Below are 22,916 nucleotides of genomic sequence, written 5' to 3' on the forward strand. Positions count from 1 at the left end.
CTGTAGAATCAATGACGGTCATGCCGGTTACCTCGAAAATTGGAGGACAGCCGATGGAGATCAAGATGAGGAAGAGATCCGCGCAGAGAAGGAGAGTGATTCTCATGGCTGTCGACTTGGGAGGGGTCGACGGTCCCTTCGCGAAATTCGCCCGCGTGTCGGTTCTCCAATGGGCCATCTCGTGTGGAGGGCAGATAGGAGTAGTCTTGTTTTCGACTTTGTTGGGTACGGCCATTCGGGTCGACATTGCGCCCATGCAAGAGTGTGTACACTTCTGAGGGGCACGGTAGCGAATAAGTCGCTCAAGTTATCGAGACATTTGATGACGCGAAGAATTCCAGTGATTTCGTACACCATCAAAAATCATTATCCGGCATAGATTCATGCACTTGAAGGATAACCACCTCGTTTGCTGTCGCTATTTTTTCAGCGCACATCATCATATGAATCCTGGCGGAAAATCATTTGCTCGAATTTGGAAGAGCGACCATCGGGTCAAACGCTTCCCCCCACGGCGACTCGTGCCTCGAGGCGAAATGCCTGCACATGAGTATTTGATGCTTCCATGATATCATGCAGCTCGGGGATGTTCCTGCAGCAGTCGCCGTTTATCGGGCGTGCAGTGAGCTCATTCGCGGCCTCTCCATTGTCCAAGATAAGCGCTCGGGCGCCTTGAGCGACTCCGCTGGTTCGTGGTCGTTGACCACCGATCATATGGTATTTTCGTTTTTCGAGGACTGCGAGCATTCCCTTCGGCCTGCTGAGTGATGTAGAGATCCTGTAACGCGGGTGGGAAATTTCCGGAAGCAGTCATTTCGACAGTTGCGGCAGCGAAAAACATCGTGGAGGCTCGGGTGGCAGAAGCGGTTTCTTCAGCAGTGGAAAGCGAAGCACCGCAACCCACACAGCCATGATTCATGCTACCGAGATCATGGGGTTCCCGTCCCCAATCATCTCGAGCAAGTTTGTTGCGGAGATTTCAGCCTTGGCATCTCGTCATGGGGGGGACAGGCGAGGCGTGACGGTGGAGAGTGGTGCGATGCACAATCAAAGCCTATTGAGGTTGCGATGAAAAGCGAATGACGGGCGGTAAATCAGTTCCCCCGCTGGGGCAATCGTTCAAGTGGGGGGGGGGCTCGTCTTCATTCCAGGGCTCACACTAGCAAACTCTCATTATACATAGAGTAGAATTCTTGCTTTTCCAAGAATTTCGAGCCCTGGAAGTTTCAACATAGCTCTGGGAGCGCAATTGATTGAGTGTGAGCACATCCCTCGACCGGTGAAGAAATGTCAGCTGATGCAGCAATCGCCCTCATTCTATTTATCAGTTTCGGTGGGAAAAAACTTCTGAACGCTGGGCCAGCGTCTCGGCATTGACTTACGACTTATCGAGTTTCCTCGGAATGACGCCGCGTGTAAGATGGAGAGCGCATTATCCGAATCGGACGAGGGAGTCGCCGAGTTCCGCGGCACAAATCTTCGTAGATTACGGAGTCATTTAACAGTCGGAGGTATTCCCACTGTGCTTCATTGATCAAGATGTAGCATAGGCCCTCTCAGATGGGAGGATAAGCTAACTTTCTTCAGCGTCTTTATGCAGTCGACTTCTCGCTTTCTAGAACAAGGGACCCGGAACGAGATGCGGATTGAGACCGCGAACAGGTTTCCACCCCATCACTGACTACAACCAGGAGATCGGGAGCCCGTCGGGCTTAGAGCAGGCTAATTGGGACGTTCGCGGAGAAGATTTTCCCACCAACGGACAAGTCTCTCTAAGCAAAGCGACCGTTCCTCCTCCGCCGCCATTAAGGCACCAAGTGCGACTTGAGAATCATCGTGACTGGATTATTCTCGGGCATTTCTCTCATTGCATTTACGCTCTCTGAAACGGTCGACGCTAATCCGACAAATCGAGTTCCGTCTAGAGAGCGCCATAATCAGCAACGCTCCCGGCCGAAGAGTGCTTTTAGACTGGGAAATATGTATCTCGAATTGGGTTTCATCTATACCGGGGCGAGTTCGCCTACGCTTTATTCAGAACGAGTTCGGGGAAACGAAGGCGCGATGCAAATACCTAGCCAACAACGATCAATTCTCTGGAAAGGTCACATTCAGAACTGTGCCTCTCGAGGCCGCTCTCAAGAACATTTCGAGATGAGCCCTCAAACTCTCAAACGACGTTTGATAGAGCTCAATGAACTCATCACTTTCTGAGAAGAGATCCAGAATACGTTCAGTGAGCTTCGCCTGCAGCAGCGGGTCCCAGAAAGACGATTTTGGGTCTATGAGTGCGCTTTCAATGAATCTCCTGTACTTCATTGCTTGCTATTGGTATTCCTCGAGTGCAAGGTGAGCACGATCACTCTCGTCGATTCCGAATTGCGCGTTCATCTTGATGTCCACGAGCTCCTTGAATGTCTCATTTGCCGCCACCCAATCCTCCATGAGATCCGCCGCCTGTTGTGATTTCTGGTGGGCGGGGTTCTCTCGTGTGTTGGGCGAGACATTTTCGACGTCTTCATAGAGTCTTCTCAATAGGACCCCTAGATCATCTTGAACTTTTTCGCACCGAGTAGGGAAGCATGTCTACTTCTGACATCGATATATTGGCTGAATGGAAACTATCTCATGTATAACGTTTTCTCTGCATTCCTCATTGGGAGGACCGAAAAGCTCGCAAATATTGTGGGCTTCAATAAAATCGGCCATCTGCATCCAAAGAGAACTAGACTAGGACTGACGGGAACAGGATTGCTCGATGCTCTCGAGGCTCAAAGCGTCTCGGTACTCGTGATGCGGATGACCACAAGCCAGCCATTCCAGATCGTTGGACTCGTACGAAATTCTCAGCCTCGCGGAACAACCTGGTTCCCTCACTCTTCTTGGCACAGGCAGAATGTGCTCCTCGGTCTCTATCGCAGTCGAGAATCGAGACGAGCAGCCCTATTCGCATCGAGTTCTGCTGACGATGTCAATTCCTCAAGATTCGTACTTCCCAGCATCACGAAACGCCGCGCCGGCGTCGCAGAATGTTCTTATGATATATGATAAGCAGCTGAGGTCTCGCTCTACTCGAGTCCTCACGTGTTCGCCTCTGTGAGAATATCTTGAAAAAGTTCCGACGAAGTTGCTCCTCGGACTCCATCGCAACCTCGACGAAAGCGTCTGCGTCCGACTTTGAGCCGATCTTCGTTTCTTTCGAACTTCTTTTCACCGCAGAGGTGCTGGCTATCTCTAACTCGACTCCTCTTCATCTTCATTGCTCATCATTGCAGACCCCGACGCCACTATTTCCGTGCTGCTCCCGGATCGCTCCCCGTCTCATTCCTTGGCAATCTGTTTCATTCCAATCCCCGATAATTGTCCTCCGCAGACACTACGCATAGTCGGCGTTGGAAGTCTCTGGACGAAGCACGTGCACGCCAGCAGGTGCAGAGCGCACGTGCCGTGTAAGAGCACACATGTCGACACATCTCTTCGGAGCAGGGGATATCAGCTCGGGAGGTGAAGGGCTGCGCTTCTCTGGATTCTCAGGGGAGTAGACAAAGGGCATCTCACGTCTCATCTCACGACAACTCACGACTCATCAACTTCCCAAGGAGTTCCCATAGAAATGAGATAATAGGATGGAGTGTACGAGCGAATTTTCCGAAGCCCGAATCTGGAGGGGGGGAGGTCGCCGTGGGTCGGCTAATTACGAATGTTCAAGGATGATGGAGTTTGCGAATCGAAGAAATTCTACTGTACTTCATTTATCAACATCTTGCATCGGCCCTCACAGATGGAAGGAGAAGCTAACTTCCTTCGCTTAACTTGTTCCAGAAGAAACTCAGAGCATCACTATCCGGTTGATTCTTCCAATTCTGGAGTAAGGAACCCTGATCACGATGCGAGTTGAGAAACCGTCTTAGGCTAATCAGCTACCATCTATAGTTATGGGTATTTCAAGGCACGGAGGCCCTCGCGTTTGAGGACTCTCGGCTCCGTCTTCTTTTGATAATTATCGCATCCCGAGGTTCGCTCATCGCGACTTCAGCGGGTGCGAGCTTCTCTATGAACGAGAGTCACGATTCGCGAGGTATCTCATACCAGAAGTTTTTTTGTGCGAGGGTAACCATATGGAAAGTTTTCCATATAAGGCGTACTTCATGCGTGAGACCGATCCTCGAGGATTCCGAAAGCATTTAGAGATTCTTGCTGAGCTCCAGAATTCGATGAGAGTAACATATGGACCAGATAGAAAACTGTTATTTTTATTCTTGATCTTTCTAACGTAGTAAATAAGGTATGATCACCCTACTCCGGGCAACCCGTCACCCGAAGGCATTGAGCCGTGAACAGCAGCGGCGTTCCCTCTCTGAACCTCTATCGACAAGCGCTGAAGGAGGAACTCCGTGGCCCTCTTATCGCCCGACTCGGACTCGATACGAGCACCCAGATCTCGGAGGAAGGCCTCTGTGCCCTCACCGAAAACTCCGAGAGTCTCAATCGCAACTGGTTGCACAATGAAGCGGCTCTCAAGAACCTGATACTTGTCCAGCTTTTTCCTCTCCGCGAGCCTTGCAATCGCACCTCCCGAGCGGACCGCAAGGGGCCTATGAGAGGGAGCGAGAGTGTCCCACACCGTGGCATCCCAGACGAGAGCCTTACCTCGCCCTCCAAGGCGAGAGTGTTTGGCCATCCGGGCGGAGGCCTGAGCAGCTCGAAAGACCGGTGGGCTCCAATATGTTGGCTATCCTCGCGGATAGAAGGGCGCAAGACAAGAGCTTATTAATAGCTCTATGTCTAGGATGACGGCCCACACTCCGGAGGCAGCTCAACCCGTGTTCGCCAGAAGCTGAGACCTGAGCGCAGCAGCGTGCGCAAAGATGGGGAGAGCAGATTGCTATCCCTAATCGAAGACCGACAGCGATGCGGAGTGTGTTGTTGTCCAGCATCGTGCCAATCGACGGAGAGGGTATAGCTTGAAGCCATCTCCCGCTACTCGGGTGGAGCGCCGCGTTGAGTCTCGCTCTGTTAAGGTCCCCCGAGGAGCTCTGAACGAGCTCGCTGCGTCTCGCCGATGTGACTACGTCGGAGCAGGAAGCCTGGGAGATCTCCTCTGGAATGCTCCTCCAGTAACCCTCAAACCTAGCGAGATAGACCGGCGATTCGAGCGTCAAGATGAGCCGCAGTGACGCCGGACATAAGCTGGCAGCGAGCGACCTGAACTGACACAGGGATCCCAAATGAGCGCCCACCGCGAGGTCACAGAGGGACCGGATACCGAGTCCTCCGGCCGATATAGGAAGAGAAGCCTGCTTCCGGGAGTCACCTGACAGGTCGAGATTGAGTATCGAACACAGACACCGTCTAAGTTTTTCGTCGAGGCTCCGAAGGTGGTCGCGAAACCGATCGGCGTCCGAACGAGCGGAGGACGTAGATGAGACGAGGAGCAGAGAGGCTACAGCGGATGAGGAAGAGGGCAGGATGAGCGTCCAGAGCAGGGAGTCTTGAGCACCATAAATCAACGAGCGCCATCTTTTCTGGAGACTTCCATCCAACGAGAGGTCATTCAGAGGAGCGCCCAAGAGTTCGAGCTCGCTATCAGCCAGGAGCCTGATATTTGCGAGATGAAGCCGAGCGGCATGAAAATGCTCCGTGCGAACCTCCGGAAGGTCTGACATCACGAGAAGCTCGCATTTCGCGTCGTTGAGAACGAGGCCTGACACGAGGGCGAAGTCTTTCACTCTCTGGATGTCGCCGAGGACTGAAGCAGAGTGACCGCCGAGCGTACCATCATCCAGGAACCAAGGCTTGAACTCCGATTGGAGTGACGACGAAAGTTGATGAAGAGCAATGCAAAAGATGGCAGGGCCACAAGGATCACCTTGCTGGACTCCACATCTCGAGAGCATAACCCTGTTTTCCCAGAAGAGCTTCGAGGGAGATCTGTACGCCTGATAGATCATGGGGTACAGAGCGGGAAAGTTGGCTTGAACTGCATCGAGAATCAAGTCTCTACGAAGAGAGTTGAAGGCATTGGCAAAGTCGAGTTTGACTAGGATCTTACCGAAGCCTCTGTTAACTTCAATGAAACTCGAGGCTGTATGAACGGCCGCCTCGCAACCTCCCTCCACACCGAACCCGAGCTGAACAGGCATGACAAGATCCCGAATGGGGTCTCTGTTTTTACGGATGGCGATCTCCGCCGCCAGGCGCCTGAGAGTGTTGCCGACAGCAATTGGTCTGATTCCCCCGTCCTTCTTGCGCAACGCCAAGAGGTTCGCCCCGTAAAAAGTATCCAGAACGAAATCAGGCAGCCTGCCATTGATCACCATTGTGCAGAACCTCGCCAGGGCCTCGACGAGGGGACAAGAGCTACAGTCTTTCTTGATCAAATCCCTGAGATGGCGAGGGCGAATTCCATCCAGACCAGATGTTCCAAATCATGGCGCATATCGAGGTCAACTTCTTCCATTAATGAATTGAGATTCTGAATACGGAAGTCGCGAGTTGGCACCGAGTCCCTTGTCTCCATAGACTCACCACTCTGGAGAGGAGGTATGCCGCGAAAAATTGATTTTTCGCTACGGAAACATCGCGGACCGAACAAGTTCGGGGATGTGCGTGGAGCCATCCCTGGAAATCCAGCTCCGGAGATCCCGAAACCTCGAGGTGCGAGCTCTGATGCTCATAGATGCCTTCAGTCACAAGTAGGTAATCATTTTCTTCGAGTCCGCGTAAGAGAACCGCCGTGGAATCGGCAAGGGCTGATCTGAGGCTCTGTGTCGGGGGAGCGGGCATATGGCAGAAATCCATCCCAGTCTTTAATGATCGGTAGACGATCAGATCCTAAGACAAGGAGGGAGAGCGTTTCTGATGCCCTTTCTCGATCAGAGCTTTTCATTCTCATCTTCTGGCGATGATGTTCGGATGACGTAATCGGAGTAGAATGAACCCCTCGCCCCTCGATGCTCGATTTCGGCTGTGAAATTCCGGGCGGTCTCCTCACTCGATCCCATATTCCAAGAGCGGAAGAGCTATGCGGTCTACCCCCCCCCCCCATGATGCTCACTCAGATGCACCTGCAGAAGCGAGAGCGGTGGAATCGGCGCTCCAAGAATCGAAGAGCAGCGGGCAGGCCTGACCGTCGAGAACTTGAAGAACTACACTGATAGATGCTAGCGAATCCGAATTAAAGAGCGGGATCATACAGGGCGCGACGTGCGACTGCCGCGGGAAACCGCGGAGGAACGAGTGAAACTTGACGAGGCATAATGGAGAAGCGGAAGAGGTCAATGAGGAAAGTCGCTGGACAGCAGTCGGGACGTTGGAATAGGAGAGCTCGCAAGTAACGAGACGAATCCTTAGTCGGCGGGTCTTGTGCTCGTCTCCGCTATTTCTTTGAGCTGGAACGGATCAACCATGTTCGGAAACTCTGCATCTAGCTTGAGCTCGAGTACTTCACCGATGTGGAACGGGAGCGATTTTGCTTCGAAAATCACTCTTCCAATAGATTGAATGTTGCCATGTGACGATTCCGGACTGAAAGCCCATGACGACAGGGCATGGAGACTCCAACCGTCTTAGCGCTCTCGGTCACCCGCAAGTGAAATTCCAGTCAGAGAATCGGGCGTCATCAGACAGGAGCAGATCGAGGTGAATGTCACAGCGAGTATGTGAACGAGGGGTAGACGCTGATCTCGGATATGATTTTTGGGTCTATCATGAATAACTGGATCCAGCAAAAGAGAAGACTCACGCCGACGAACTAATTTTATGAGTTTAAAGTATCGTCGGGACGAGGAGGGCCTGGTCTGTGAATCCCCTACTCGACCGATGGTATGCCTGACGGGTCATGTACATGTAGAAATATATAGAAAAAAACTGATCACTCCCCTCCTTGATACGTTAAAGGAGCTGAGAGTTGTGAAGGACGTAGATTTAAAATTGACTAATCTTCAAGCGCGTTCATGAAAGTCGTGGAAGAAAGCCTTCTTGAGAACTTCATATTTCCGAAGACTCACGGAGAGCTTACGAGAAGTACTGACACAAAGATCTAGGTGGGTGTTCAGCTCTATAGGGACACACGAAAGCTCTAAGAGAATCGCTGATAGCTTCTTGCGTCTCCGATATTTCGATATTCGCTCCGAGGCCGTGCGTTCAATCTCGGTCTTGTACTTAATGACTTTTCCGTAGCATTCTTGGATTTCGAGATGGGCGCGACCGTAGGCTTCCACTGAACAATGTGCGTGCATTTTGGCGTGTACGAGCGCTCTGAAGAGCCTATCAGATTCATACCACCGTTTCCATGAGTATTCTTCTTGGGGCGTTAACTGGTGCGTCTGATTTTGACGGATGCGCTCCTCGATTGCTCGAACTGCGTCGTAGGAAATCTTCTGCTGTTCATAGATCGGTCCCAAGACTAAGGTTGCCTGGACTTTGAGTGAGTTTTCCACGTTCCTCCGATGTCTTCTGACCCCCTCCCTCAGTTTTCTCGCTATGGCACTGATTTGGTACTTCAGTCGACCTCTGAGAGGATACTTGATGACGATTAATTTTCGAGAGGAATTCACTTTCTCCGCTACAAGGTAATCGCTCCTCCGATGGGACCACTTCATCCCTTCCTCATCCGGCGGATCTTCGAAGTCAGCTGAGAATGTCTGAAATGAGGGGGCCGGTTCGTAGTTATCCTGTGGATGCTCATCTCCATCCCACGTTCGAGGAGCAGCGGTGAACTCTACTCTGATCGCGGGATCTTCGGGCCTCGACTCTCCTAAACTCGTCACGAGACAAGCAAGTCTAGCCAAACAGAATGCTCTCAGCTCGCTCCCGCCTAGAGCTCATATCGGTGCTGGGAGCTGTCGGTGGGCCATCACTGAGGCCGGCGTTTTCTGCAAGATTTCCAGCCCATAGGTTCCGCTTGTGATGCGTCTGACGACTCAGATGACACAGTGAAATCGGGCCCGAGCTGCATTCAACGTCCACGACGTACGCGGGCTAATTCTAGGAGAGTAAGTTCAACCGAATCCGGGCTCTGATTCGACTGAATGCTTCTGATACTTCTGATTCGAGCGTCCCGTGTACTGTACATATCCCGCGGTCCCAGATCGCCGTCAGGAGTCGGATCTCCCCGATCGGCTTAAAGCTGACTTAGTGTCCATGGAGATGCATCGGTGATGCAATAGGAAAGGAAAGTCGCTCGAAAGGAATGTCATCCTGGGCAGAGAGCTGACCAAATTAGAGACTCTCGCTGACTCACGGGCCGACCGCGATTCTCCCAAGACGACTGAATTTCCGTGAAGGTCTTCGAATGGAAATAAAATTGAGCTTGATGGCTGCCCTCCCAACTTCGATTCTACTCCCTGCTGGCTGGCGGCCCGCCCCTCATTTGTCTCGATCAAACGACTCCGCGGTTGCATCGGGGATTCTCAGTTTAGTGAGCAGATCCCAAAAGAGTAAAATGGCAAGGATCTCATAGTTTCCTCGCGAGGTCGCGAAAACTTCAATGAAGATTGCAGCGATTGATGCTCGCAGACATTCGCGAGCTAGTGTTTAATCCGATTCCTCGTGTATATGAAGAAATATAGAAGGGTAAGGAGCGCTACTCACAGTTAGCTGAACTCCCTTCATCATGAGAATGCGAGGGATTTTGTTGGAGGGTTCGTGAAAGAGAGGATGGCTCTTTCAGGGGATGCCTTTCGAGTGCAGTGCGGAGGTTCTCTCATCAAAATAACATACGTTCTTCAAGGGTAGAGGTCTGCTGACGATTTCCGGACGATTCATTGTTTTTCTTTCACCTCGTTCCCGCCGCTGCCGTGCGGCTCCGCGCAGATTCGAATTGGACGTCTTGCAATGATAAAGCTCGGCGAATCAATTTCGAAAAGCGCTTCCAGACTTTTTTCTCTGGAGAAATTCATTGCTCTCAAGAGCGAGAAGCAAGTCGGATTATTACCCCTTCCCACCGCGTCGCCATCCGGGATGCAATCTCGGCTGTATGGCTCATCGAAGATACTATCGTACAGCTCGATATTCGAGGTATGGAAGCACATGAGCACAGGGGTCGAAGCTGATATGCGTTCGGAATTTTTCGAAATACTGATTGGCACGGTCAGAGAGAGTTTATTCGAATACGGAGACCGCAGTTGAGATCATAGGAACAAACTGCATGTTCCTTGGATGATGGACCGCCACTGACGGGATTGAGGCAAGGTCAGCCTCGATTAATTAGCTTCTCAATCAGTCAAGGAGCACATGGAGCATTGGCTAGCCCGAGCGACCGAGGTTCGGGGGCCAGGAATTGAGATTGATCGATCTCCGCGTTTGATGGAAGTAGTTCACACCGTTTTGTCAGTGGCATTCGAAAGTCCCCGAATGCGGCACATCGAAAAGTCGTAAGATGGACAAAGAGGGGACTGATTGCGAGAATATTTCCCAGCGCCTCAAAAGAGATAGTGTATCTTTCTGAAGGAAGTTTCCTCATGGGAAAATCTCGAGTCGATTTTTGGATGGGTGATGTGCAGAGCTCCTGTGACCTGAGACGGGGGACAGCATTTCATATAGGCGACTCTCCCTTCGGTGGTAGGAAGAATGAAACCGGACTTTAGGATCTGTTGGTGACTCTTCTCGAAGTGTCAGGTTGCCGATGCTTCAGTCGATATCTTCGAGTTTGATTTTTGATGCCGCCGAGCCGGCAGGAAGAGACACTTCGTCCCACCCGGACCATGGAAGCATGAATTATTGGATCCACATTTCTCTTCGTGAATTCCTCAAGAGACGATGTGCAATGCTAGACAAAAGCACATTCCAAGCGAGCAGATATAGCATCAATCGGAATCTTATCAGTCACATTCGAGAAATCGCCGCCGAACACATCCTGAAGAGCTCTGCCGCCCAAGATGCGTTAGTGTTATGCTCGCCTCGTATTCTCGAGAGGAGATTTTTTGATGAGTCGGGAATTCAGTCTTGAGCTTCGTTCTTCCAGTTGCTGTGATCGATAATCAATACGGGAGCGAAACTTACTTCCTTACGTTCCCGAACTCACCGAGGCCGTCGACTGATATCATACCAGCGTCATCCACAGAGAAACTCGCGGGTGAGTCCTCGTTCCCAGCACCGAGTTTACCGCGGGTCCACTTTTCAGATTCGTTCTTGCGATCATTTCCCTACGATTATCCATGAGTGTCTCCTTTATTGGTGTGTAGACGAATCCGGGCGTGGAGTTCCGAGGGATTCGGAAAATAAGGAGGAAATTCTAGAGTCGATCGAGACTCCGACAGAGGCTGAAAGCGGTTCTCCAGAGCTCATAGCAACCGGTGATCGTCCGCAGGGACCGAATTCGGACGCAGGCTCCGACATTCGAGAAAAACCGGTGAATCTTCCGCCCATTTTTGAAATCTGTGAGTCGCCATGGGATATTGAGCAGTGACCCGGTCTCGTCTTGATTCTCGATAGTGACAGAACCCTGTAAACTCGGGCAAGAATGCACGAGCGTCCTCGAAAGCCCTTTTCCATTCATCAGGCGAGATTCCAGTCGAAGTTGGGTGCACCGAACACGCTTGCGGCGAGCGCCTACAGAGCTCTCCGACTCGTATACTCTCGGTCAGTCACCAGCAGCCATCGAGGAAGGTGATCTGAGCTAGCGAAATCGATGTTCCCGAGAATTGCAGAACATTCATTATGATTAGGTTTTCAAATCCATACATTTTTCGATCCCGTTCTTGACAGGCTCCGGAACAAGCAGGAGTCCCGCGGCAGCGAGCAAATCGGTACACGTCCGAGCGAGCAGTTCGAGGTTCATCAAGAGGGAGGAACTGTATTTATAGGGTGTCCGCGAGCGGTTCACTGGAGGAAATGCGTCACAGGAGCCGGGTTAGTATTCTGCCATTCCGGGCCTGGATCCCATACCGCAATCAATTGGCAGATATCCCCTCAATATCACCCACACTTCTGGTATCCTTCCGAACAGGGAGACGTGTCGCCTACCTCGCGTAGAAAGGATCGAGATGAAGTTTGGGGGAGCTGTGGAGAAGATATTCACGCCGATGTCATGTACCTCGGAAGGAGCGACGAGTTTGCAGACCCATCAACGAAGCGGACTTACAGGATCCGACCACGCCATAAAACTCTGGAGTCTCGAGATTTGGGCGAGGCTTCTTCCTCCGCGGGATGCCTTCTGAAAGTCTTCAAAATCCTTGGTTTATTCCTCCTGGCGATTGTCATATCTGCCGTGTGGGTTCTCATTGAAGACTATCTCCTTTGAAGCCTTTCTTTCTCGGACTTCACCAGCCCCAATGCTCTTGTCAAACTCGTCTTATAAAATTCTATAGGAAGGTTGCTGTCATGTATTGGATGTTTCGATGATTTTTCCGAGCCGCAAAGTGATCTACAAATCGGTGTTGGAGCTCGATCCAGATCTGTAAGAGAATTCTGTTGTGCCTGTCGCTGTAATGCAGCCGCATCATCGTAGCAAATACGCCCTGTGACGTGTATGAGACGATTGGGGCTCCACTCGGAGGGAGGCTCTCGCTCATTCATGTTTGAATTGTTGAAATAAAAATGGCTCGCCCTTTATGCTACGATCAGTGGTCGATGCCTCGCATATAAAATTCTCCAATGTGATTATTGATTATGATCATCACCGCCTACATCCCTTCGATCATTCTATCCAAATAACGTGCTTTCTTCTCGATTCACTCCGGTGATCATATCTTGCATGAGGTCGACGTTGTGTGCCATGTGTCGTAGAGGGGTCGCTTCCGTCTAGCTCCCAGAGACTGCTTGTTCAGTTCCTCGAGCCAGAGCCATACTGCTTTCGAACGTAATAGAGGTTGAGGTCGGTCAAGGAATGTCCGTAATTTCTTTTATTCATGTTTTACTTCGAATGTCCTGTTTCTTCTCTCTATATTTACAATGTCACAGTAACGAACGCGAACGGTCGTTTTTCTCTATATACATACATGAATGAGTACACTAAAAAACTGAGCTTCTTCGCATAGTTTCTAGATAACACTCCCAGGTCGGTTGTGTGAGCACAATCATAATGAACGCCCCCGGGGTTACCCCAAGGCTATTGTCGGAACTGAGTCGATTCCCCTAATGCTTACTATCTCTGATTCGCGATGAGCAGTGGATGATGGATGACATTTCTAGGCCATGGCACATTGCATCCAGCGATAATTGAATGTAATTCCTTATCGTACATAGCTTCTTGTTCTCCCTCCAGATGCACCTCAATGGATGAGTGAATTCCCAAATCTATGTCCGTAGCACCCTGAAAGAGCTTGCTACGGGACGATTCCGTCGGGTCGGCGTCGTTACGGATCAGTGATTTTCTTCTTGAAGATTTCCATCATTTCTACCTAAGGCCGCCTAACAAGAAACGCTTGCATCTACAAGATGGGTTGCGTCGGCATGTCATCGCATCTCATATAAACATAACTTAAATTTAGCAGCTGACCAGCTCGAAACGTCCCTAACGGTACCTGTGATTGTGACCCACGTAAATATCTACCTCATTGTCCTTCCAGTTGTTTTCCGATCGACCGTTCCAGTCTGAGTCGTACTCGGTGAGCGAATGAGTACTGCTCGCGCTGGTGAGTCGACCATGGGAGTTGCTCCGCTTGTGTTTCTTCGGTGAATTGACATAGGCCGCGGACACGGCGGAAAGTGATTGCTGCGATTTCCGTAAGTCGTTCGCCATCGTTGACAGGTTACCATTCGATTTGTAAAGACGACTGTTGTGCTGCGACATCTGCGAGAACGCACGTTCAGCCGTGGGACCTCGCGGTTTGGTGCCGTAGCCGTTCGGGATATACGAGTGCGATACGTGGGAGCGAGCATCGTCGATATAGCTCGAGTTCGTCTGACCGTCGAGATGATACATTCGCGCTCGCGGAATACTCCTCGATGAATACACGCTCATCGTTTCCCACTCGTTCATGTCCGGCTTGAGAACGGGTACGACTCCGGTGGAGATGCGCTGTTTCATGAGGCTGTCTTGCTTTTTGTGTTTTCGTCGCATGCAGCATAGGATAGCGCAGACTCCGATTATGATAACTGCCGAGAGGATCGCCGATGCGATGATGATCACTTTGTCTAGGCTCGCGATGCCGTAGCGTTCGCTCTTGAGCTCCCGGCATTGATTCATCGGAACATTGTCCACAGTCAGATCGTTTGCTTCTTGGATCGTGATAACGCAGACGACGATGCAATCGCCCGACGGCAAGTTTTGCAGAAGGTACCCGCGTTGATCGGGTCCCAGAGCGGGTCCCTTGCGGTACAACCGATCTCCGAATATTCTGTAGAGAATTTGGAAGCCTTGAGAGTTCGAAGGATCGACACTCCATTCGAGTTTGATTGACGAGTCTTTTCGGAGAGCCATGAGATTCTTCACAATTGGCTTTGCGATTTGCTTCGATGTCGCCGGTGGAGGTTGGGAAATGTTAGTTTTTACTCCCCGGCTGTTCGAAGCCGGTCGCGTTCTCGGTGCAAACTTCGTTCCTCGTTGCGGTAGCTGCTCCGTCGTGTCGATAGATTGGACCGTGGAGCTTGAGGACAAGTCATTGCCTTCGAACTGAGCCGCCGGGGCTTGCGTCGTGGTGGTTGTAGTCGTCGTCGTAGAGGTCGATGTCGCAGACGTCGATTGTGGCGATACAACGGTGGTTGTCGACACGGGACCGTCGCATACGAAATCAGAGAGCTCGATCTGACCGAACTGTTTCCTCTTCAGGTGCTCCGGTTTCCCGCAGTACTGGGGAGTCCTTTCCCTGCTCGTGACCTGCAGGTCGGTGGAGCGAATCCATTCGGCGATCCAGCGAATCCGACAATCGCATTCGAGGTACGGTCCTGAAAAATGAGGAAAGATAAGTTTTAGAGATCCCGCGAAGCTTCGGCTGAGGGTGGGCTTCGAACGTTCATGAAAGCATTCCTCCCCATTTCCATGGGATTCCCCCCGCATTTAGCGGATGAGCGCTGTCTCAGCCCGAGACTTCCTACGTTCTGAGGGTTCGGCTTTCGCGGTGCAGCGGATGCGTAATAATCGCTCAGCTGATGACGATGCCGCCACCGCCGCCGCAAGACTCACTGAACGACAGTGCCCAGGAACTTTGCCAGAGGTCAGCCCACTTGAGGAACCCCGCTCCGGAAAGTGATTCAAATCGAGTCGTTTGACGTGAACGAGCGAATTCCAATAGGCGGCGCTCAGACACTGTTGCCGCTTCATCAATCCAACGTCGTGTGTGGACGTCGGATCATAACGACGATGATGGTTTCATGTTGTTGGCGCCATAGATTTCTAAAAACATGATCTTCCGAGAATGGCTCATTGTTGGTAGGTTCCAGGGGTTATTCAGAGGTCAGTCTGTTGTGTAGTAACTCGTCGCCTGCCGGTGCATTTTTCTGTCCGGCAGCGACTGGGCAAGCGCACAAATGCACACATTCATTCTTTCTCACAGGAAGTAGTTTGCAAGGGTGTTGCTCGCATGCGTCTTTCCTCTTGTCTAATTCAAGTAGGCTTGGCATCAATTCGAATCTCCGGGTCCCGTCACGGGTGACTTTCTGATGGGTGTCTCCTTCTTCTTGAAATCAGAGGGGTTGATTGCAATCGTTCTCGACGATCGGATCAATCTGCCACCAAGAGCGAAAACGTAGGATGACATGTTCAAAAGAAGCCGACGCGACGTGACATTTGTATTCTAAGTAGGCTAATGTCAGTCGGAACACGTCTTCCGCCGATGTGAGCTGGGAAAAAGGGGCTCTAAGAACGGGGAACTTTCCTCAGTCGCAGAAACACAGCCCGACAAGTAGCCGAAGTTTGTGCGTGGAATGGACGCCACATCGCATCCGGCTGATTCACTGACACATCATCAACAGCTAATTCAAACGGTCACGATCTCATCTCAAGATGTATTTTGGTAATGCGCAGTCCATACTGAATGTCAATAATCACGCATATCCGCGGAATGTGCTCAAATCCAATCGTTGCGATCAAGCTCCGTAGCCCCATTATGAGGGAGAGCGACCGATTGCCCTTAGGGTCCACGGTTAGACCTTCCGACCGTCTCACCGCGCGACGCCGACGTTCCGATCGTACAGGCGAGGGATTGATCCAAGGGTTTATAACAGACCATATTGTAGTGGGTCTCAGCCGACAACAACCCTTCCGTCGGGGGCGGTTCACGAGAGCAGGAACACTTGATGAACCGTTAATTAGTTTTCCTCGTTGAGTCATTTTTACGGAGCCCTACTTGATTGCGGCGGCAGAAGCGGATACTTCCGCGTGACCTTCTGACCCGCAGGAGTGGTCAAAGGAGATGCCAGCGCTTTCTGTCGATGTGGGGGAGTTCGTACCGACGGCCGTTATCAATCTCCCCAGTCAAGTGCTCGCGCATCTGCTCGGTCATTTGTTTCACCGTACGACTGGCCAGTGAATCGGGCGAATCAGATATGCCTGGCTTGAAGATAAGGAACAACAAGCTCAGCAGTACGCTTGAGAGCTGGGCGAGAATCCGTTGCATCGCAGCCCGTTCCGACCACGATATTGGTCCGTATCCCAGCCACCCATTTTTCAGCTCGTCTGACTGTTCATCCGCCCGCTCATGTGTTCGCGCTCGTTTCACCGCCCGGTCGCTCAGTACATGCAATGACAGGCAATGCCGACGGCGGATGGTCGAAGGGAACATTGAACAGTGGTCTTGAACCCCAGCCCAACGTAATGCGATCAAGTGGGCGACAAGGCCGCGCTGCTGCGAGGCGGTTTCGGTACATGCTAGCGTTCCGTTCGAGCTGACCCGCTTCTCTTCGATCTCGGCTCGTCTGCATGATCCCTCGTCAAACAGTTTGAGGATAATCATCCGAGACATTCGAGATGTCTTCCTGTATCGTGAACCCTCGCGGTCACTTGGCGGCTTCCTTCAGGTTTCTCCGACGCTCGCTTGTCTAGCCCTAGTGTTAAGCTCGCTGTTTAGTTTGCTATCTCGAGAATGTCGTCGGGTCAACCGAAAGAGAAAGCGATCTATTCCGACGTGCTGACCCCAGAAGCATTCAGGCGACGCCGGACACGATCCATACAGCCAGTCTGTTGGGTCGTCCACAAGTCGTGCCGCTCCATGCATCCGCTCGCTCGGCGCCGCTCGTTTCCCCCAACAGTGCGGTCGAAAGGCTTTCCAGAAGTGTCGACACACGATTTTCATACTTCGCGCAGAACCCATCTGACACGCCTAGATAATCGTTGTATCAATCACTCACGAGAATCGGGGAATGTTTCTTTCTCTCTTCACCGTTATCCCCTCGGTCAGAAACAAGCTTGCGCTCCCAGAAGAAATACTTTTTTCTCGATACTCTGCCGAGCGAGAGCCGTAAAGACGAAACCCTCCGCCGAAGAGAAGAAGCCCCGCTGGAACACGAGCCGATTCATGATGTAGACTAGTTCCCAAGCGTGCAACATTTTGAAGAGGTCCACGCCATGTTGCCTCTGTTGTCAGTGCTGCTCGGCTGGCACAGAACAAGAATGGCTAATTCCATTATTTGATCACATCAGTGAGATCCACTCTCTCAGCCACTAGAAAGAAGAAGAGGCGCCGACGGACTACTCGCCGCAGATAGACTGACGGTGCTCGTCAGCCAGCGACCACTCCTCGTCTGCTTCCGCGGCATTGAATACCTAACTTAATCCGAGGTATCTCGGAACGGTGAAAAAGCTCGGAACAAAGGGCCACAATAAGGGCAACAGCAAAAGCTCCTTCTGACAGAACACAATGCATTCTGCGGGGGCGGCCGACTCGACTCCAGCGTGAAATAAAGACACTTTTCCTCCTGTGGGTGAAAAATTCGCGCTGGATGCAAAGCGAGGGGGCGCCGTATTGAGCGGAGTAGGTACACGTCTAGCTATGCACATCAGAGTTGCTCGGAAGAATGGATTTCAAGTAATGGACTAAAAGGAACTTGAGACAAACGAACTTACCGCCTATACTCAAGCCTCGCAGAGTGGACTTCAGATGCTGGAATGGTTCGATCGGGATCGATGACATTGGGTTGCCGTCCAGAGCAAGAAGCGTCAGCAACGGATTCGTCGAGAAAGCCTTTTCGGGAATGTAACGGATTCCGTTGAAACCAAGATCCAAAACCTGGGAGGGGGAATTCCATCCATGTTATTGAGTCTGAAGCAGCATCCAGAGCGACTCGAATCAAGGACGCTATTCCGTACGATTTCATCCGACCGAGTGTGGTATGTGCTTCTTAGTATTCGCCCAGCCTTCGTATGTCAACACACTATGGAAATCACTGACGCGCAAATCGAGAACTTCGACCACGACGGAACTTCAATTCTAGAAAAAAATCAAAGACAAAGTCCTCGCGTCTGCTGAATTGACGTTAGCGTTGATCCCCTAGGCAGGCTGTCCAGCCGCTGCGGACCGTTGTCGGACAGACACGCTCTGTCCTTCATTCGTCAAAGCCAAGTTTTTATTCGGCTCCCGCTACCAAGCCTCTGTGGTGAGAAATTAAACATCTACGACTGGGAAAAGGAGCAGATCCCGAAGCATGAAGCACAGAAGCTCATCGATGAACGCTGAAGGGTGTGGATATTCAGGCACCCAGCGGGGATCAGACACCCCATCGGGCTGGTCAGATAAATTGGTTTATGAATAGATGTTACATCACACAGCGAGCTCGGCCGGATACAACGGAGATGGGATATTGCTACCTGTCGAAAATTGGCAAATCCACCTGAAGCGGCATCGGCCGGGGAAAGCTCGGTCACCACCGCCACGGTCACCAAAGGTGTGGTACCCATACACATGATCGACATGCGGCGAGCGCTTGCGACGGTGAGCCTGCCCGTTTGCCTCGTTACCGAATCCAGAGCTGTATCGTCGGATCTAGCCCGGATTGTGCAAGTCATAAGATGGAGATTCCATTCGCGGGTCGTCTTTTGGAAGAGCGAACATTCCTCCGCCGGACACTCAAACAACCAGGTGGGGGGACTGACAATCGGACGGTCAGACGGATGAACAGACAGTGAGTCAATCAGGGGACCCACAGCCGGTGGGTTAGCCCAACCACACAAATCAGTTCCATCTCTCGGAAAGTCGTCCCTTTGACGGGAAAAAAAAGCAATTGTCTCTCGCTTCCACAATTCACTAAGACAGCGCCGCCCACAAGCGAAGCTTCCGTTTCCATCTTCCCTTTGTTTGAACAGAAACAAACGCACGCCAAAGTCAGACAGAGTCACAGACGCGCAGGCGCACACAATGAGCCTCCCCCAAGCCACGTCATGGGAATATCCCCCGATAAGCTAACCGATGGCGATCACCGTAATTCAGCGACCAGCTCGAAAAATTGTTCAACAATTGTGGCTTCCCGAGCATCTGGACGAGAGCTATGGCTCGCTCGGAGCGAGGGCTATCGTGGAGGTAGTAGCACGCGATGCCCCGGAACTAAGTTTCGATCCCGGTAGAAGGAGCTGCCCCCACGCGGAGTTTCACATAATAGGTATCTGATCCTTGACTAGAAAGGAATGTCGCTCCCCTTCCGTTGTCGTCCTCCAGCTCAATTAATGGACCCCTCGCGGAGCGAACGGAGCTCTGAGCGACCCATACCTGCTCCGACCCTCGAGCTGATGCGCTCTTCAGCATCATGATGACCCGAGAGCGACTACTCTTCGAGCTCTCGGCGGATTGTTAGATGGGACATAAAGAGAGCGTCACGCATTCTGATAGAACGAATGGTTTCGATTTCGATTCCGATTCACGGAAGGACTTTCTTCCGCCAGACTGCGCTGATAATTGAGACGGGTGGTCTTCAATCGAAACTGCTGAGATCAGTCCATGACGCTGTGCGATACTCTTGGAAAGCAATGGAACATGAAAAAGGAATGCTGCTGGGGACGCGCTGGCTGAGTTTTCCCGCGCGCGAATCCCACGCATCTTAATGACGACAAACAACATTTCCCGTGGAACGAATGAGCGATTCTTCCCAAGCGCTTTGCGTCCCATTCCGTTTCGGCAGGCTCTTCAACTTAGTGAGTCTCGTGATCCATCGGCTCGCCAGCTCGACTTGGTGCAAACTCGACGATCGTTCGGAAACTCACGGAACCAACACCGCGCAGAAACGCAACAAAGCTAGCGCCGATTCGGAATCTTGTGCTTTTTCCTAGTCGACAAAAATGGAGCAGATTGTGTTTTCTGCTTGATTCTCATCAGCTTGAATGCTTAAATTAGACCCGCCTCCCGGAAGGAAACCAGAGGGACTCAGAAAAACACGCTCAACATCGGAATTCTGATTAGGCATCAGTGCGAGTTTCTAAAATGCAGAGCGTCAACTATGCGAGCTGAACGCACCCCGATTCGGCTCGCATTCATCTGCTCGGTGCCTTCGATCTTTTCTTCTCAATACTCTTGCTTTCGATTTCTCCGAAAGTCCAATCCAAAACGGAAAAGACAAGATGCCGGGAGTAACCACAATAGACTAGGACAGCGACTTCGTGTTCGGCCCACGCAAAAATCCCAAAGAGCAATGAAAAGGGTCAAGGGGTGACTAATTTGTCAGAGAACTTTTGTGTTTCCTCGCTCTCGTTCCACAAGCACTCCCGAGAGCGAATCCGTGATCCACGAGCACTCGTGCCATTATCGAGAGGAGCGTGTCACCGGAAACCCCGGCAAAAACTCATATTTCATGGAACATTTCGGGCAGAAGAAATCGGAGGCAGTCGCGGAGCCGGCCTCGACTTAATTTCCACAAAGAGCCGAAAAAAACCGGTCGGCTGGCGTCCATCATTAGTTGAAATTCGACGCTCATTAATCTTAGTCTACTCATTATTCTGTGTACCTCCGGTGACATTAATGAGTGTTTTGCATCCAATTGAGTGACGTGAAACTCGCTCAGATACCTCGTGGATCGCCATCGAGCCTAGCACGCTTTCGATTTCTCCGCTGCCATCTTTGCGGCCTCAGGTTCGGCGTCGAAGGTCGACTGAGAGATGCTCGCAATTGAACATTGTTGTTCTTGATTACTCTTGCGGCCCTGGCTCCGGCTCCGCAGATACTCGCTCGTTCCCACAAGTGGCCGCCAATATTGACACCCAATATCCCACAGAAGCTAGAGATGATTGCAAAACTCGAGCAGCCAACTCGCACACCAACCGCTAATGGTTCGGTATGGTTTCCATCTTTTGAAATATGCAGTCCAAGGTGGTGCCGTGTGGACATTGTCACCAGCACTAGCTCGCGATCTTCGGGAGAAAAGCCAGTGTTTCGAAATCAGTAGTCAACGTCGACGATAACATCTTTCGCGACGAGCGGGTAAATCAACGGGGGGGAAGGAGGGGGAGATTCAACTCTGTCTCTCAAAAGATTCCGAATTACCAATTATATATGTAAGTCTGGATAACAACGCATGAAAACCAAAGGACTAACGTTGGCTACTCACCCGAAGTTCCGTGAGCGTCCGCATGGCCTCCGCAGGGAACTCCACCAGGAGATTGTTCAGGAGAGAGAGCGAAGACAACGTGTCGTTTATTCCACGGAATGAGTCGGCATCGATTCTCAAAATGCGGTTACGCTCGAGATTCAATGCCGTCAACGTGTTCATGGTGGCGAGCTGACCAGGTTCGATTTGACCGATTTTGTTCTGAGCGAGATCCAGGAAAGTCAGCGTCAAGAGACGTGTGACAGCCTTAGGAATCACATCTTGTCCGGTGTTCTTCAGATTGAGGTTCTTGAGAGTGCCTTCCAGTCCATTGAAAGCGTCCGGAGCGATGCTGACCTGGTTGTCAGCTAGTCTCAGGGTGCTCAGTGGAAGATTCACAAAAGCATCAGCAGGAACCTCAGCTATTTTGTTCGTGGACAAATCGAGATTCTTGAGGGATGTCAATCTCTGGATGGCTCTGATCGGGATCTCGGTGAGTTCGTTGTTGGCCAAATTCAAGGTTGTTAGGCTTCGTTCAAGACCGATGAATGCCTTGTCCGAAATATTCCTGACCTTCGCTCGTGAGAATTGAAGAGATTGGATGTTGAGTCGGCTGAAGATCCCATCCGGGAGTTGAGACACGGTCGTGTTGTCTATGAACAACAAGTCGATGGGGACGTTTTGAGCGGAGTTTAGCGCCTTCAGAAGCCGCGTGAAGTTCACCGGGGAGCATTGTATGGATAGTTTCTGGTGGGTGTTGTAGGAACAAACGCAATCCGTGTCCAAGTCGGTGAGGTCCCGCGACCAGGGGCAATTGGCTTGAGCATGGGCCGTCGCTATGAGGACAACCAAACACGGTAGCCACAACATCTGGCCGCTGGAAATCGGAATTATCTGAAAAGACAAGAGGAACTTGACTAAGAATCTGGAGCTCAGCTGGGGAGACCCGTCGCACCGGTGCCACGTGACCAGAGATTCCAGAGAAACTGTCTTTCGGAGTCTCAAAATCAGACCGGCGAATCGATTGCGATGAGAAGGAGTGATATGCCCGCTCGATTTGATTTCCTTCCATGCACATTATGATTACCTACAAGATTCAAGAGTTTCACAACAAATTTACCGAGTCACTCGCGAATATGTTCAAGAGCACCTTTATTCACTCATCTGGCACCTGATTCAGTCGCGCTTGCGATAGATCGGAAGCACAGCCTCAGGGGTGATCAGAGGGGCGAGTGGTCTTTTCGGGTGAGGTCTCTCAGCCGCTGCAGTTTCGGAAAGCCGATGTGCATCGTAAGGCAGCCCTGCTCTGGCTGAATGGTTCGCTTCCAGTCAAGACTGCGACCCGATAAGAATCAATCGCTCTTGCGATGGATCATATTGTCGAAGATATCAGAGAGACAGATGTCGCACACGTCATTATAGGCACCCGAGATCCCTGAGAACTGTCTCTCAGAACTATGGGTGGATCCTTATTGCTCGGAAACTGCATCGTAACACGAATTCGCTCCGGTATCCATGTACGGAACTTG

The 22,916-nt window shown here is 51.4% G+C and overlaps 3 protein-coding genes across 3 annotated transcripts; 1 reads left to right on the forward strand and 2 right to left on the reverse strand.

The window, feature by feature from the left end:
* Positions 1–7,746: 7,746 nt before the first annotated feature.
* On the reverse strand, positions 7,747–9,730 carry LOC100900735 (uncharacterized). Its single transcript, XM_003743583.2, has 2 exons — positions 9,595–9,730; positions 7,747–8,645 (listed from the first exon to the last, which is right to left on the reverse strand). The coding sequence occupies exons 1-2, from the start codon at positions 9,616–9,618 to the stop codon at positions 7,944–7,946; spliced, it is 726 nt and encodes a 241-aa protein (XP_003743631.1). The 5' UTR covers positions 9,619–9,730; the 3' UTR covers positions 7,747–7,943.
* Positions 9,731–10,880: 1,150 nt separating this feature from the next.
* Positions 10,881–12,586, forward strand: LOC100900882 (uncharacterized). Its single transcript, XM_003743584.2, has 6 exons — positions 10,881–10,884; positions 10,967–11,077; positions 11,187–11,381; positions 11,504–11,610; positions 11,710–11,853; positions 11,951–12,586. Exons 1-6 carry the CDS (start codon positions 10,881–10,883, stop codon positions 12,242–12,244), a joined length of 855 nt encoding a protein of 284 aa, XP_003743632.1. The 3' UTR covers positions 12,245–12,586.
* An 870-nt stretch (positions 12,587–13,456) lies between these two features.
* On the reverse strand, positions 13,457–22,257 carry LOC100901028 (uncharacterized). The gene is made up of 3 exons (XM_003743585.1): positions 21,409–22,257; positions 17,945–18,107; positions 13,457–14,829 (listed from the first exon to the last, which is right to left on the reverse strand). The coding sequence occupies exons 1-3, from the start codon at positions 22,255–22,257 to the stop codon at positions 13,457–13,459; spliced, it is 2,385 nt and encodes a 794-aa protein (XP_003743633.1).
* Positions 22,258–22,916: the final 659 nt, after the last annotated feature.

The sequence above is a fragment of the Galendromus occidentalis genome, unplaced genomic scaffold (genome assembly GCF_000255335.2).
Source record: "Galendromus occidentalis unplaced genomic scaffold, Mocc_1.1 scf7180000077448, whole genome shotgun sequence".
NCBI lineage: Eukaryota > Metazoa > Arthropoda > Arachnida > Mesostigmata > Phytoseiidae > Galendromus > Galendromus occidentalis.